General features: G+C 44.0%; 4 protein-coding genes across 4 annotated transcripts; 1 reads left to right on the forward strand and 3 right to left on the reverse strand.

Annotated features, from left to right (window-relative positions):
* Positions 1–7,633: 7,633 nt before the first annotated feature.
* O0I10_009894 (uncharacterized protein) lies at positions 7,634–9,361 on the forward strand (the record flags this gene model as incomplete). Its single annotated transcript, XM_058489880.1, has 3 exons — positions 7,634–9,047; positions 9,117–9,209; positions 9,273–9,361. 3 exons carry the CDS (start codon positions 7,634–7,636, stop codon positions 9,359–9,361), a joined length of 1,596 nt encoding a protein of 531 aa, XP_058339367.1.
* Positions 9,362–10,010: 649 nt separating this feature from the next.
* O0I10_009895 (uncharacterized protein) lies at positions 10,011–11,081 on the reverse strand (the record flags this gene model as incomplete). The annotated part of the gene is made up of 1 exon (XM_058489881.1): positions 10,011–11,081. One exon carries the CDS (start codon positions 11,079–11,081, stop codon positions 10,011–10,013), a length of 1,071 nt encoding a protein of 356 aa, XP_058339368.1.
* A 1,554-nt stretch (positions 11,082–12,635) lies between these two features.
* On the reverse strand, positions 12,636–13,969 carry O0I10_009896 (uncharacterized protein; the record flags this gene model as incomplete). The annotated part of the gene is made up of 4 exons (XM_058489882.1): positions 12,636–13,069; positions 13,127–13,332; positions 13,436–13,738; positions 13,806–13,969. 4 exons carry the CDS (start codon positions 13,967–13,969, stop codon positions 12,636–12,638), a joined length of 1,107 nt encoding a protein of 368 aa, XP_058339369.1.
* A 546-nt stretch (positions 13,970–14,515) lies between these two features.
* Positions 14,516–17,430, reverse strand: O0I10_009897 (uncharacterized protein; the record flags this gene model as incomplete). Its single annotated transcript, XM_058489883.1, has 3 exons — positions 14,516–15,300; positions 15,361–15,750; positions 15,816–17,430. The coding sequence occupies 3 exons, from the start codon at positions 17,428–17,430 to the stop codon at positions 14,516–14,518; spliced, it is 2,790 nt and encodes a 929-aa protein (XP_058339370.1).
* Positions 17,431–17,435: the final 5 nt, after the last annotated feature.

Raw genomic sequence — 17,435 nt, forward strand, 5'->3', positions numbered from 1 at the left:
GGGAGATGATGATAATGATAAAATGACACGATGCAGCGAAGAGGGATCTACAACAACAATGCAAGGGGCTGGGCTCGCAGAAAAATCTTAATCCCAGGGCTGATTGTAATGTTGTGGCAACCAAAAAGGAGCCTTTCCAAAACAAGCTCCATGCATGCATTGGTAAGGCTCATAACTGCTGCTGCTGCTGCAAGCCAACAAAAGCAACTTGCATATGACAGCATGTGCCGAGCCACTAGCCCATTTCCATATTTCAATTACTTGTAGACCCTGGATGCTTGACTTGGCAAAAAGACGAGGTCCATAATATAAAACATGCAAATGAACCTCATGTCGCACAATATAGTTTAGAACCAGGCACTTTTTTCTTTGTCATACCAGCGCTATGATCTTTCTCTTACACAGATATCTCATAAAAGGTACCGATTGTTTCCGAAGAAGGTCGTTTTACGCTCTTGAAGTTTGGGAAGCCATTCACTTTTATTAGCAGGGCAAGAAAGGTAAGCAATAAATATCGTCAGATCACCCTATTTGGTATAGCTTGATGGGTGGTCTAAAATGAAAGATATACCACCAGATAGTCAATGACAATAACAAATGACGGAATGTAATTGCACTAAGCTGAGTCGTTGTTCAAAAAGGGGTTGGCCAACCATGATAAGGCACACACACTTTTTCCACCTCAACCACAACCACAACCATACTATGCTGGTGGCTCTCTCAATAACATGTACATGAATGCATATCAGCTTGATCAATGTGGCTGACAACAGCGCCCACGTACTAAGCATGTATCACATCATCACCCATCTACGTCATCCACGGCTGATTCCGTTTACACTGCTTGCCGTTCTTCCTTGCAATACATAAGATTCTCTCACGTGAGTAAGTATACCAGGATTTGCAGGTACAAGCTTTCTAGCCACACACACACACACACTTTCTCTCTCTTTCTCTCAATTTTTGTTATACTTGTACCACCACACTACCACCGATCATTTTATCGCGACTAGCCTCTCATGGATAGTGCATCCGGAGGTGTGACTAAAAAATCGGACCATCGCTTGCCGTGGCTAGCTTGCTATTCTAAACGGGGGGTTCGGGATGGGTCAATGCGTCGAAAGGAATGTAAGGTCATCTTTGAAGTTACGTTTAAAAATGGATGCACAACACCAAATTTATCTTTAGACTTTATGTGTATTGATGCTATTCACCCATTGGTTGGTAAATGCATTGTTGCGTCTTAACTGCCAATGCCACGTGGGATTAGCATTCTCTTATCTCTCTTTTTCTCTTTGTCGGCATGGGATGCCCGTTTTACTGCAACGTTTATTATTTAATGAGTATATAGGCCGCCAACTGGCTCGCTTCGCTCGCAAACATCGATTTTGTGTGGAACGGCTTACCACTATGTGTGCTGCAAATGACCCGCTCATCCCACCACCCATCCACCCATCCCCGAATGAGATTTACTTTACTTTTACATAGTGACTTATTTGTTGCTTTTATTCGCTAGCAAGGATTCGCTTGGAAGTATTCTGGACGATGTCTGTTGCGATGGCGATTTCTTATCTGGGTTTCTTTTTTTTGTATACTTGAAAGAGTAACGTCATTACAGAGCACAATCATTTTGATAATATAGACTTGTATACTTGTAAGAATGCGGTTGAGAGGAGAGATTCTTTATGCGCGAACATGCATGCAATGTAACATTTCATTTGCTTGCTACATGGCCTCCCTTTGACGCACCCTTGGACTTCCAACACACTGAATCATGTAAAATGGGATCACCGAAATGTCATTCACAATCATCCATCGCTATTGATTACTGCTATGTTCTTCAAATGAGAGCGATTTATTATCGATAGGGAAAGGGGAAGTGATCAATGATTGTAAATCTGATGCGTCATTGTGATGGGATAAAAAAGAGTCCTTTCTTTGAGAGCATGAAAAAGTAGACGCCCGCATTTGAGACTTCCACCTGCTGATGTTGATGCTGCTGCTTTTCCGGGATCCCTTTTTTTTTGACACGCTCATACAGTTCCAGTACACATTGATCCATGTAATGCGGTTACTGAAATATCATTGAGAGTCAACCATCATCGCTTGTTGCTGCTATCCTCTTCAATTGAGAGCGATTTCTAATCGATAGGGGAAGGAGGGAAGCTAACAAACGTAATTTGATGCATCATTGTGATGCAAGTTTTTTTTGCTACATACAAAGGGCTATGTGGGCGCGTTTGTTATTTCTCTTATCCCGCCACGTTACTCTTGTGCTGTCCCCACAGTCTCTTTTTTCTCGTGCTGCATGAGCCTGGGATCCATGCATGGACAATGACACGCCACCTTATCTCATAACATGTGTTGGTGTACTCATGCATAAACAATAGCTTTTATTGCTGCAGGGCCATACGGGCCTAGATGTCTAGGCATTTTCTATAGTTTTCCCTCGCTACTCGTGATAGGTTTGGTTTACGTGTTGATCCCCCCCCCCACACACACGCTCCTTTTTCTCATGCGTGAGCCTGGAATCTATGATTCAACAATGACACGCCGCCCTTATCCCATGGTCCTTGGACCAATGCATTCATGCATCAACCATAGTTTTTTTTCTCTACAGCATGCTGTGCAGGCTGAGAATCAGACTAATGAGAAATAGTGTCTTTATTCTTGTTGTTGTTGGATACTCACATTCCATTTACCTTACTCAATGAGCTACGGATTCATGCATCAAAAATGGTGCGCCCTTATCTCATACATACTCCAGGTACAAACAATAGCTTCTTTTTCTATGTGGGGCCGTGTGAGTCTAGATGTAGATTTAGACATTTCCTTTTGCTACTCGAGATACAGTAATTTTTTGTTTGTGTTGATCTCCCCTCACATACTCCCTTTCTCATGCATGAGCCTGGAGTCCATGACTTAATAATGACACGCCACCCTTGTCTCCTACTCCATGAGCCAATACATTCATGCATCAGGTATAGTTTTTTCCTTACATTTGGCTATGTGGGCCGAGAATCAGACAATGACGCATACAACCTTTTCCTCTACTCGATGTACTTTTACTACAACCAATGACCCCGTCACATTCCATTGTCCCATACTCATTGAGCTATGGATTCATGCATCAACAATGACACGCCACCCTTATCTCGTAGCTCCGTGAACCAATGGATTCATGCATCAACATTAGTGTTTCTTGTTGGGATTCTGTGTTTGTGGGGAGGGGGAGATTGATCCCTAGATTTTGACACAATGTACTTTTTTCTTGGCATCCTTTGATTCATGTAGCGACCTTTCCACATTCCTGTAACGCCTTGATGCCAACCGTCAATGGATCAACAATGACGCATACTCGCTTGTCTTCTTCTCACAAAGTAATGGTGGACATTTTTTCTTCCTCAACATGCGGTCATTGGAGACCCCCCCCAGCACCAATGAAGGTCAACAATGACACTTTCTTTTTGTTTGTACGCGACCATGTAGGTCGAGGCATACTTTTGGACTCATGTTTTCTCCCGCTTGTCACTCGTGATGCTCCTGAATTCATGCATTGATCCCCAACAAATGTCATTTTTACCCTTATCGTGTGCTTCTGCGAGGGGACCCGATAGGTGCGATAAAGATGACTCATTGTTTTATTTTTCTACACTCTCGGATGCTGTGTGGATTGACGCATGAATGACGGGATACTTTTTTTTCTGGCGCCTTCCGCGGGACCGTGCTCATTGAGAAACGATATATAATATTGAACACGCTCTCTATCTCACGCTCCTTTATCTTTCATCTCTCTGGCCACACACACGCACACACACACATCATCTTCGGGGGTTCGTATTGCTGGCTCATTCAAGTTATGCCTCTTCCATGTACTCATTGCAACCATGTCATTATAGCCCGGCCACCCTCCCAAACGTCTTGCTGCCACCTGTTGCTACCAAGTCCTATGCCACTAGCTTTGTCACTCGCCTCCGCACTTTCCCCTTCCCCCATCATCCACAGCAAGGTAAGTCTTCAAGTTGATGTCTGATGTATGATTTATGTTGACATCTTTCAATAGCAAGGATAGAACAACGGCACAGCCATCATTACCGAGGCCCTCCCCTAACCACGGAGAAGCTGACGGGTGCGGGGTTTACCCCTGCGTTCCTTGCTTGTTGAGCTTGCTTTTCAAGTACGGGTAAGTGATGGTATTTGGGTATCGTGGTTTTTCGTTGTTGATACTAACAACATTCTCTTAAATCTCTTTGGCCTTCATTTGCTTTTTGGTTATCTCTTATTCCTTTTATGGATTACTTCATCTTATCAACATTCAATTATTTTAATAATAAAGATAAATACCAGCTCTAATTCACAGGGCAATAATCCAAGATGATACGTCAACTTGGGCCTTGAAGATGTCAGCAATCAAAGAGCGATATGGTGGAAAAAGAGAGGTGTGAGCGACGGCATCATTCTTGTACCTGGCATGCTGGTGGGCGTTGGTGGATTTCTCTGATCACAAAAGACGCGGGGAGAGTGATGATATCCATTGCGTAAATCCTCAATTGACAAAGGTAGCAGGTACAACATCCTCTCATGAAACAAAGCCGTATCATAAATAGAGCACACATCCCTGATCACCAGCAGCATGGTTGATCCGAATCCAACAAGCAAGTATCGTGCCTCCCAATCTTCGTTTTATTTCGTCAATAATACCCAATCTACCTACATACGATAATAGACCTACTTCCTTTGATTCCGTACACAGCGTCTCCAGCAGTACGAGCACGTGTCCTCCAATCGGTTCCATCATGTCGACGTTTCAATAGTTTTCACGTATGTCAAACGCAATGAAAGGCGAGCAAACGGTATCATAGTAAAGGATGCTGATTAAACAACGCGATGATAACCATCAAATCCATAGTACCTCGTCAGCGTTTTCGGTTGCTGGTAACTTGGTTCATGTGTCCAATGGTTTGGCCTTGTCGACAGCCATCAGTGGCAAAACTAATGTCAAAGCAGATCTTGCGTAGGTGATGGCTCTTCAAGTCCACAATGAAGTCCAAACAACTTTTGCACCACAATGCCGTTGTCTCATTCAATACGAAGGTTCGTGAGCGCTGTTCCCGTCATCGGTGTTGCATGTGTCAAGGTGTACAAAGAAAAGCCAACTTGCGGTGCGGAGGAGCCCCTTTCCAATTCTGAGTGCGAAATGTGGAGCATGATTGTAGACGCTGTGCATGCTGACTGCAACAGTAACCATGGCAAGGTAACCTTACCAAAGTGAGGGAGTTGCTATGGCAAACATAAAACACCCATTTAATAATGCGATACGAAGGTATGGCAATAATGATGATTAGTTGATCCTACGTCATATAGATGAATAGTAATAAAAAATGTATATGCACCTGTTTCAAAACCATTGAACGCGTCATCCTCCTTCTTTATCACCGGGAGAACTAAACCGATTAAGGATTCCACAATGATTATGGGCTAATTCGAGCTGTTGATGCTCATGTGGTCTACTGACTTTTGGAATTGGGCACAGCAATACAATAATGATGAGTTATCACGTGAGGCTGGGATAGGGAAATGAGTACATAGAGTTGACGATCACCGGACGTTTCAAGTCCCTGAAATGGTTGTCATGTTGCACCAGAGGGGGTGGAAAAGAGCAACCAAAATGTTTTATATCTGTCAGTCTTTAACCAAATCACACCCCATGCATGTTGTTGGAAATGGTATAGCAAAACCCAAAGTTGCCTTACACGCATCATAGTCTACGTTGATCCCAAAAATTTATGCCACTCCTCCTCTTTCAAAGTCGTTTTAACATCATCCAAGATATTGCGGATACGATGGATTCTTGTATACCTTGGCCATCACAAGGCATAGTGGACGATATGGGCCTGATAGCATGCATCGCCGTCGTGCGTATATGGGTCTCACCCCCTCTCCTCTGGTGTTAAAGGAGGAAAGATTAATGCAAGTGCTGAGAATGCGAAGCATTTGATGTTGTTTACCATGTGCATACATAATACCATGCATGTGTCTGTCAAGCAGGTTTCCACAATTGGTCAACTGAGATATATATTGAATGTTTGCTGCTGGGATGGTTATGCTTTAATGCGGATCTAGTATACAAAAAGAGAAGAGAGAGAGGGGGGCCATGCATCATTATGTACATGTAAAATCTCTGCTTGCATCAATTATCATTAGTTTAGTATTAGCACCAAAGCAAGAGAAGAGAGAAGATAAAGAAATGGAGTCGTTACCTATAAACGAAAAGTCCCCTTGAGATCGACTTTACATGAAATGGAACCTCCTTAATTTCCAAGGTGTTGGCGTAAGGGCCATGTTGATCTTCATTGACACACGAAAAACGCCGAGATATACTTTCAGGGCAATGAGCAAAAGTGGCCAATCCACACGCCTTACCACATGGCTTGTTTTCCTTTGAGGGGTATTTTAAGGTGGAGATCAATTGAAGAGAAAGAAAGCGTGTGTGTGTGTTGTTTATAACATGTGCATGCTGAGACGGGGCCCATGATGGCGTTACCATAAACAAATGCATTTCTACTCTCTCTCTCTTTTCAAAGGTCCGCTTTGCAGCGTCCTTGTTTGATCACCGGAGCAAAAAAAAAGGAACTCCCACTTTCCTCTCCCCCTGGCTACCATGTGCTGCATAAAATCTGATGGCTTGTTGTTCCTGGGCTATTGAATGTACACGGACAAACACTCCGGCGGTAACCTTGTCACTTTATCTTATTGGGCATACTATTAGGTGTTTGTTTTTTCACAGTTTCACGATTTTTCTTTGGGCTGTGTATTGGAAACAACACGTACGGGCCATCATCGTGAAGGGCGTTCCAAAAATTGGATTTGCAAACATGAATGAGAAATGAGCTTTGTGCTATGCAACAACATGCTGCAACGTATAATTTCCAGCTTAGCTGCAGCAGCAGCAATTTGCTTTTCAGATCTGGGTAGAGCAGCTTGTACCCTGATACATACCACCCCATGACATCCTCTTTCTTTTTCGCGCGTTGGAATGATGATTGACCCGATGACCTTTGAGATCTGGCGGTCTTTTTCCAAAACCATGGATGTTGTTATTTACACGATAGAGATGGCTCCCCTCTATAATACCCACACACACACACACGACATGTAATGTGAAGAGCTTAAGCCCCGACAGGAGAAAGAGAGATCTCGACCCTTTACATGGTTGTAGCCGTTGTATTGTTTGTATACATACTGAGGATAACATGATAGCTTGCAGCGGAATTCCGGAAGTGGCAAGGATTGTGACACCTGCACTCACTACTGCTGCCATCACTAATATCATACCGGCACATCACACTAAAATGACATGATTGTCTTGATAGTGGGTTTGGGAAGGTTTATAAATATCCTGCACTTGATACAGATTTCTTTTTTTCCTTGTCACCGTTTGGTCGAACCTCGCTTTCCAGCCCTTGTATCTTTAATCCTTTCATCCATTTTCTCATCATCTACTTGTGCTTTTAATCCCTTTGTGTTGTACATTTTTCTCTCTCTCTCTTTTTCATCACCGTTGATAGCCAATTTGTATTTATCAGTCATTTCATCTTCCTCAACATAAGCTATTTCGTTTTGCGCCATCAATATGGTCATCAACAGTGCCATCGGTCATCAACACGAAAGCAAAAAATGCACGTCAGCTTCATGCTGTTCGATTCACAAGATCTGGAAAGCAATTCAAAACATCGTCGCTACGGGCGATAAACAAGCCTGGAAACAACTCTCACAGGATCCCGACCGCATTGCACATGTCAAGCATGCGCTCTTATCTTCACGGGCTCACAATGATGCCGGCATGTATCCTGCTTCACACAAGCACAAGGTGTTGCAATTTGACAAGCAGCTTCGAACTGAGGCCATTCGCCATTTTGGCAAAGCTGTGACGGATCTCAATGCCCTTCAAGTGGCACTTTTTCATCGCAACGAGGCTATGGCCTGTAGCATTGTTGCCTTTTTGCGCCAACATGCCGAGCCCAGTGAGTTGCACTCTTTCCTCAATCATGTTTGGGGTGAGCGTAACACATCATTGCATCTCGCTTGCTTTTATGGAATGCCACGATTGGTGCGTATGCTATTGGACATTGGTGTTAGCCCTGATACGGTGAATGCTCGTCAACTCAAGCCTGCCGATTGTTGCAAGCATCCAGGTTGCTTGGCTTCACTTGAGCTCAAGTCAACCACTTCACCACCACCAGCACGACGTCAATCACTCAAGGCTACCACCATTACGCAGCCTACAACAACAACAACAACACTTCAACGTCGAGCATCATTGCCAACATTGAAAGATGGTATCAAGCGCTCTAATGCAACAACAACAACAACATCTCGTCAAATCAAGAGTGCTCCACCATCGCCAACATCACCTGTTACTCGTCGACCTGTGTGGGCAACAACAACAACAAAGACAAACAGCAATGTCATGTCTACGCAGCAACAACAACAACAACGTCGTGTGGTGTCGAGTACAGCCATCAAGCCATCAACGGGTGTTGTTGCACGCATCAAAAAATCGGCTGCCAATGACAACAAGCCTGCCGATCCTCTCAAGCAGAAATCAGCAGCAACACCTGTTATCGTTCAACCCAAGGAGAAGGAGAAACCCACACCTACTCAATCTCCAACAACACCTGTTGCCAAGCCTGATGCAGCTTCTTTTACGATGATCAAGCCATCGTCACCATCACCATGTTTGGATGTCATGGCAACGACCACTTTGCCTGAGACCAATTCGATCAAGAAGCCTTGTTTGGATTCTATCAAGGAAGATCATCAAGCATCAGGCATCGCTCAAGATGAATCATCACCACCATCACCACCAGCGGCAGCATCTACAAGTTCATCACCATGGCAACCACGATCATCATGTACCGGTGATACTACTACAAGTCATATGGGACATGATCCACTGCCAAGGATGATGGTAATGGAAACAATACCAACAACAGTCCAATCATCATCACCACTACCACCAGGAATCCACGCGTCTTTTGATCATGGTATGTGCTACTTGGGCTGGGTTGGGGGATCACCATCAAAAACGTTATCTTACATGTTGCTTACTTTAGATCCGACGTGGCTTCTACCGGCTGCAACCTTGTATTTGCAAGTTGCCATTGCGTGTTTCAATCAAAGGTTGGATCCGAAATATCATCATGACTGTAAGTTTCTTTTGGTTGCTCTCTTTGTACGTATGTTTTGCTTACATGGATTATAACTTTTAGTGATGCGAACATGTCGTCATTCTGCCAACAGGACCACTACGACGGCAATGGACGTACACGGAGGACTGCCCATGATGGCTGTTCTCTAAGAGAAAGGAAAGCCTTTATCCATCGAACATTTTATGTTTACGTGTTTTTAGAAAAACACCCCCACACTTTCCTGTTTGCTATCTCAAAACGTGTGCTCTCATCCCGCTCTTTCGACATCAAGTTTTATGGTGCGACGTTTTCGAACGTGTCTATTATTTCTCCATTGTACGACTCTTTTGGTCTTTTCCAAGAACCAAACCAACCTTTATGCGAACACGCTTTGTCTATTATTCTTCTATTTATCCCCATTTGCTCTGTTGTCTTTTTTTTCGTCTTACCCCAAACTCACACCACCACCTTTATATATTGTTTTCTTCGCTGCTTTTGTGTGTGATTCTTTTATGACACAATCAACCCACCCACCCACCTCCTTCACATCACATCACCTCTATCTCTCTTCTATCCCGCCCATCCACCTTTTCTTAACTTATGATGATGGTCTGTAGATTTTTATACTCTGAGGAACCTAACCTCCCTCAGCATTTCTTTATTCTTTCGCCCATTTGCGATCTACTATATTTTGTATGCTTTAGCTTGGATCTCGGAACTGTAGATATCTTTCCAAAATGAAAAACCTAGTAGTATATATATGAAACGGATAGTTCAATGAATCAAAAATAAAATCTCCATTACTACAACAACAAACGACTACATGAAAAAGTGGGTATGGGAACGACTTGAATGATGGACTTTCATTTCATACAACTTGAATTGGTTGAGCTCTTCCTTGATATAGTGGGCCATCGAAGGCGTCAATTGCGTACACACCACATCCTCAGGTCCTGATCCACGATCATACTCCTTTTGAGAAAACGTCTCATGCACCGAAACCACTTGAGCAAATCGTACACGTGTTGTACGTGAAGGCCGAGGTGGGGTTGAACATGCTGAAGCGTGTTTTTTGGGAGCTTGTGGACGACGTCTTTGACGTTGTTGGACTTGATCAAGAGGCCGATGATCTTCTTCTTCCACCACCATGGCGGTTGAAGCAGCAGGTTGTTCATCCTCATGAAACGAAGGTGTTACTTGCTTTTTGCTTCGTAAACGTGCCCATGTGATGGATGACAAGGACGATGATCGGGTCATGGAAGGTGATTTATGCATACCAGCAGCAGCAACAACCACAACAGGTTGTTGTTGTTGCTGGTTTTTCTGAAATTTGAGACGAATGCGTTCGACCAAGGAGGCACTCTTGGTAGGTGCTGGTATAGGTAGTTGCTGCTGCTGCTGCTGTTGCCTTTTTGTCATGGAGGAGGATGATGATGATGGTTGTTGTTGTTGTTGTTGCTGGGTAACCATGATTTTGGAAAACGCTGATTTGATACGTGATGAGGAGGATCGAGTAGGTCGAGGGGATGGTGGTGGCATCACCATAGTAGGACTACTACTATTACTACTACTGCCCAAAGTTTCTTCTGATGCAGCAAGGGTGGATCCATCGCATGAAAAATCATCCGAAGGACAACAATGGTGGCTACTTGTAGTACTACATGTGGTGGATGCACTTTGATAAGGAGAAGAGGAACAAGGAGAACATAGATTAGAACCACTGGTGGCGACTTTTGACGGCTGACAATGCAGCAAACAGGGAGAGGGACCACCACTCTCTTGCTCATGATCCATAGCCACAAAGGGATTTGATGCGTGAATCTTTTCGGTATCAAGCTGAGGGGTATAGGTATTAAGTGTGTGTGGGTGATGATGATGATGATGACGCATGTTGGTGGAAGAAGAAGAAGAATACGATTGCTGTGGCAACAACGTTCTCATGCTGTTGGTTCGATGGTGTTGTTGTAAAGTAGTCCTGTTTGCAAGATCTCGACTACTGGTGCTGCAGCATAATTGGTAAGTGTGGCGACGATGTTGCATGCTGCTAGGTCTTATACGTAGATCGCTCGAACCACCATTACAATGATAAAATGATGATGATGGTCTACATTGGATGGTATTGTCTGCTGCATTAGACTCATTGTTTTGAGTGTGGACCTTTTTCGGTCCTTGAATGGGTGGTGGTGGTGGTCGTTCGTTATTCATTCGTCGTTGTTGTTGTTGTTGCTTGCCTTGCAAGTACCGTGGTCCTTTAAATATCTATAAACGTGTCATAGCAACAGGCTATTAGCAAGACAATAGGGCTATTTTGGGAATAGATAATCGCTTTATGTACCTGGTGATCATCCATTGTTGTTGTCAACTGTATGGGTTTTGCTACAACGGCTGTGTACGACATGGATGATGAATGGGTATAAAGGGCGTGGTGTCTATGTCAAGGATGTGGCTTTATCTTTGGCGCTCTTTCTTTGCCTCTCCTTCTCGAATAGCTGGAGACTCCTAGGTGGATAAAGAGGGAGTAGAAGAGAAGAGAAACGAAGGAAGCGAGCAAGTAAACAACTCGAAAAAAGGTTATAAAGGAGATACGTTGCAACTTTTTTTTTCATAACCAGAATAATACGGTGGGGAGGTGGTGGTAGCCCAAGGAGCTAAGGTAGGAGACAATGCAGGGCAAGGGGGGGTGTGGTTGTGGTTGTGTGGTAAGTGGGAAAATTGGATATATGGATATGCACGTCTAGGTGCCTTTTAGTCTGACACGCGTTATATTGCCCCCATAGAGCATCCAGCTGACTATAGGAAATGTTGATATTGATGTGCATTGTATGTTATTTGGTGCATCACCCTACGCCTCCACATAGTACTACTAACGCTCGTTGCCATTGTTATTCTGAGAAGATGTAAATCATAAAAGCAATACTGGATTAAGAAGGTTTCCATGGAAACGGAAAAAGGATCCATGATGTGGCACTTTTGTATCAAGACAAATTCATATTCTGCTATCTACGATGATGATGCACTTGCGGAGAACAATGCAACTGCATGAGTTGCACTGGTGGTACAAGAGCACAGTGTAGCACAAGTCTGAATCGGAGACCCCTCCCACCACTGACATGCACCTTTACGCAAGGTATACAATCTCGAGAATGTTGACGTGTAATCCATCGTCATTTTGTGTTTGTCAAGGGGGAAATCTAAAATGACTCTTTTGTGTGTGTGTGCATGTGCTGTATCCATATTGTGTCCTCCGATACCCGCTGTGTGTGTGTTATCCAACAAAAGAAGACCCTGCAGAGGAGATGCGCATTACAACCAACGATCTCTAAACAAACAACATGTCTTTTTATTCGGATGCAAGTGAGAGACAATGATTGCAAAGAGGAACATGATACACGTGCAAAAGGTATTACTGCGAATAAGATGATGTACAAAGTAAATGTATTGTTGTTATTGGTGTTGTGGTGGTGTAGATAGTGGTCTAATGACATCATCAATCAACTCATCTTGATCACCGATACGCATCGAGCGTTCGAGATTGGATATATCAGAAAGGGATGGCACCGTTAAAGTATAATCCGTATGAGACATTCGGAGGGGTTGTGGCTGTTCTAATGAGAGGGATTGTATATCGACATGTGTTGGTGATACGGGAGCCGAAGGATGCAACATCTTTGATTGATAATAGTGACGATGGGTTTGTTTCCGTTCCATGGCGTCAACAACGTATTGTGAATAATGGATGATAAACTCGGCTTGTCGCATGGTCTCGATCGCTTTGGGGCTTCTTCGTATCCGGACATAGCGAATAGCACGTTCAGCGGAGAGGCAGTAGAGGTTGCTTAGTAGCCAACAGCAAGCGAATACACCAGCACGACCCACTCCTATGTATGATAGAATTTGCATTAGGATCATGTGTGATGCATTGTGTAACAACTTACCGCCTCGACAATGAGTGAGTACATTTTCGCCCTTGTGGATCGTCTCATTGACCATATGAATCACGGCATCCATTTCTTGAATGGTTTCTGGACAACTTCCTTCAATCATGGGTAATCGTATCACTCTCATTCCATTTTGTGTCGCTGCCTCCAAGTATCTTGGCCATGGAGCACCGAGGTAATCGAGTTCCATGTCATCCAGGCAGCTATAGAGATGATGGAGGTTGATACATGTATATAAAAGAGAGAGAGAGAAAGAAAGCCCCCCCTTCCTCGTCCTCATCATGGGAATGATGATGATTGTATTACCATACAAGTGTCGTAATACCAAACGACTTCATTCGACTGAAATCCAAGTCAAGATCTCGATTGATAGCTGCCCTTCCACGAGTAGGTCCTGTAAGTCGAACTTTTTTCCCCGGACATGAACTAAGAGCCAAGTTGCCAATAACAGGTCGGGATACTTGATCCGTCGCGTGCTGTGCTCGTGCCAATTGAGGCGTCAGTTGCTGCTCCAAGCAAGGATCCGTCAAATCGTATAGATCAATGTCATCTGGCAGCTCGCATAGTGAAAGAAACGGTAAATACTCGTCAGGGACTATCCAGCTAATGCTGTAGAGAGAGATACAATGTCAATACCCATGCGCAACATGAGCAATAAAAGAGAGCATCGTCTTACTTGATCGGATGGGTGATGGAAGTCTTTGGTGTGATGCGGAAATTGCTGGTTGGGGTTGTTGTCGCTGTAGTAGTACTCGGCATCGAATGCGACTTTACAGACGGCGTTACTGGTTCTGGACTTGTTGACCCAAGAGGTGGTGGAAGGGAATCAGTGGTGGACATGATATAAGGAAAGAAGAGAACAAGAAACAAAGCGAGCAAATTGGATTGGGTCTTCCTTCTTTGTGTGTGTGTGTCTCTCTCTCTCTCTCTTGTCAACGGCAGCTGCACTACTCTCTCTTTTTGAACATATTCTATCTCAGTTATCCCGATCCAACATACACTACGTAAAGGATGTCAATGCACACATACATACATACATACATACATACATACATACATCCATACATACATAGAGTACATAGCTGTCAAATAGTATTCCAACCCCCGATATTCTTACATCTTTTGCATCAATGAAAAAGCAGCATGTTATATACATTTGTATGCAAGTTATCTGTACAAGGAGCAGAACATTCTCTGCAATAACGGGGTGAGTGTGAGTGTGTGTGCTGTGTTGTGTGTGTGAGTGAAGGGGAAGAAGGGGGGGGGGGAGTAGGATGTGAATGAATAACTAATTAAGTGCTTGAGCTATTCGAAAAAGAAAAAAAAATCCTTTGGATCACGAATATAAATGCGTTTTGTTGTTGTGTGCGTGTGTGTGTGGGGTATTCAATGCTGATTAACAATGGCTTCTGGTTGCTCCTTTTCCATGTTCGATATATCGGTGGAGGTGGAGGTGATAGCTGTAGTAGTAGTAGTGGCCGTAGAATTGCATAGCTTGACCTCCTCCTTACTCATATCAGAATTGGAAGTATGCGATTCATTGGAGGGTCCATCTTGATTAGCTGCACGCCTTGATAGATACTCTTGAAGGGATAATTTGATCTTGGTTGGCTTGCTTTTGTCATCTGAATTTTGGCTGTCGCCCGCTTCTGATGATGGCTTTTGTATCTCTGGTTCCTCCTCCTCCTCATCCTTCTCATTCTCCTCCGCTTCAGCTGGCTGCTTGTCATTGGATTCAGTGGTTTGTTCTTGTTGCTCCTCCTCTTCAACCTTGTTGGTCATGGTTGTTGTCATCTCCGTATCCTCCTCTTTACTTTTTGAAGTCACTGCAATAGCTGTTGCTGCTGACGCTGATGCATTGTTGGCAATGGAGGATGTTGTTGTAGCTTGATGGTCTTCGTCGTCGTCGTCGTCTACCTCCATGTTCGTACGATAATCATGATCTTCTTCCAAGGGTATAGTGGATGCGGTGCTAGCGTCACTCAATTCTCCATCATCCAAATCATCGTCCATAGGTTGCTGTGGTTCCTCAGCTGACTCTTCCTTGCTTGGGATTGTAGTCAGCTGAGTAGAGTTGGATTCTTCCACCTTTGTTTTCATCACATCATCCTTTGTAGAATCTTCCACCACCACGTCCTTGTTCTCTACATCCATATCCTTTTCAGGTGCTTCTAAATGAAACGGACATTTAGCATATAGAGTAAAGTAACCCTTATATAGCCATCCCTTACCTTTGATTTGATTGCTGTCGTTATTATTATCATTGCTATTGTTGTTGGTTTGTCGAATAAAGCTACGCATCCATTTCTTTTTGCAAGGCAACTTGGCTTTTGGCTGACTGTTGGATGTAGGTGCATTGGAAGGACTTGAAGCAGCATTTTGTGCGTATTCTTCATCACCAACATCGATGTCCCCATCCACATCCAATTCTTCTTCCGTATCCGTCACTACGCGTGATGTGGTAGTTGTCGGCATGATAACAGGACTACCAGCTGTTGGTGATGTGGAAAGGATGTCAATCACAGAGTCGTCTCCAGCATCTGAGAATGACTTGTCGTTGGAGTCTAATTTGGCGTTGGCATTGGAGACAACACTTTGACGTGAAGGTAGTTTCTGACCAGCTAGAAAAAAAAGCATATTTAGTTTCACCCCATTCATCAACGAGAAGCATACTTTTATGACTTACCATCTACATCACGATCCTCCAAGTTCAATTGGGCATGAGATCGCTTGCCAGGTTGCCGTTGTGGGGAAGTGTTGGTATGGGTCGTCACTGTAGAACTGGTATCCACACCATTTGATAAAGGCGAACGAACCGATGGACGTGTCTTTGGCCGCCAATCTTTGTCAAGCATATTGCTATTTCTCCGGAGATGTTCAATGAAGCAAATTTCTCGATCACGGCATGCACAATCCACAAATTCGGTATCAAAGAGAGCCAACATCCTTGCTACGGCCATACGATTACTGCGTTCTTCTTGTTCATCCATCACTTGGTTTGCAACACCACCCGTACTCATCATGCTGTGCCACTCGACGTTCTTTTTCCAACTAATGTGTCCTCGTTGCCAATTCCAGCCAATCGTGATCTCTTCTCCCTTGTCAATATCCGCTCGTGAAAAGATACCCAATCGCACCTGGATATCATCCTCATTGGTTGTAATGATACTGCGTAATTCGGCGTTGGGATGACATGATCGACGAATACTCCGAGATTGGTTGCCACGGTGACGAGCATCGATACAAAGATCAATCGTAGGATAAAAAAATACGTGGACACATGGAGTTCCAAGGATCGTAAAATCGTTTTCATGGTTGAACTTGTATTCAGACTTGAGAAGGATGTCACCATTGATCTCAGCAACAAGTCGATTGGCAGGAATATGAACATCGGCAAACATGCCTGTGAGAGGCTCAGAAGTGTCGTTCAATGCGTAAAATGACTTTGACAATGGTCGCACAGTCGCTTTCGGGATCGAAATATGAAGATCGGTCTCTTTCATGACAACAAAATGAATCGGTACCCGTTGTTGTTGTTCCATTCTCTTCCACCGTTCATTTGCTTCCTTGAAGGTTTGTTCAACGTGTACGCTACGAATGGTGTTGGCGTTGATAAGCTGAAAACGAGGGGTTGCTCCGGTGACCGTTTTACGCCTTGAAGACGAAGAAGGTTGTCTTGCTGGATCCTCTTCCATCTCTCTCCATGACTTTTTTGATACAGGTATCCTCTTTGACAACTTTGGCTTTTTGGATGGTGGACGACCCGCATTGCTTTTACTACGTTGATGGGAAGAAGGCCGTTTTGCTGAACCAGGCTTGTATTCATCATCATCATGGGTGGGACTTTGCATTCGATTATGAATATCACGGAAATGGTGCTTATCGCCTATCTTGTCTACTGCTGCTGCTGTCGCTGTGGTCGTTGTTGTTGTTGTTGTTGCTGCACCCACACCACCTCCTCGCCTCCTTGTCGATGCATCAGGTCGTGTCCGTAACCTCAACGTAGGACGCTCCTCATTCTCCACAAGATCCATATCATTGGCAATCACATATCGAAACCGCTTATCACATCGCTCGCAAAGATAATGTTCTGGAATGTTGTGTTGGCTTATGTTGACACAAAAGGCATGCTGCCATACCAAACAACGCTCGCATTGGATAGTAAAACCGTCATCCTCTGAAGAATTGCAAATGCAACGAATCAAGCCTGTGTCCACTGGTTCGTCGTCGATATCAAGCTCATCCTCGGTGCTGGTGTACGAAGAGGCTGGCGCAGAATGAACGGCATTCGACTTTGACATGATCT

Source organism: Lichtheimia ornata (genome assembly GCF_029851405.1).
Source record: "Lichtheimia ornata isolate CBS 291.66 chromosome Unknown scaffold00061, whole genome shotgun sequence".
Taxonomy (NCBI): Eukaryota; Fungi; Mucoromycota; class Mucoromycetes; order Mucorales; family Lichtheimiaceae; genus Lichtheimia; species Lichtheimia ornata.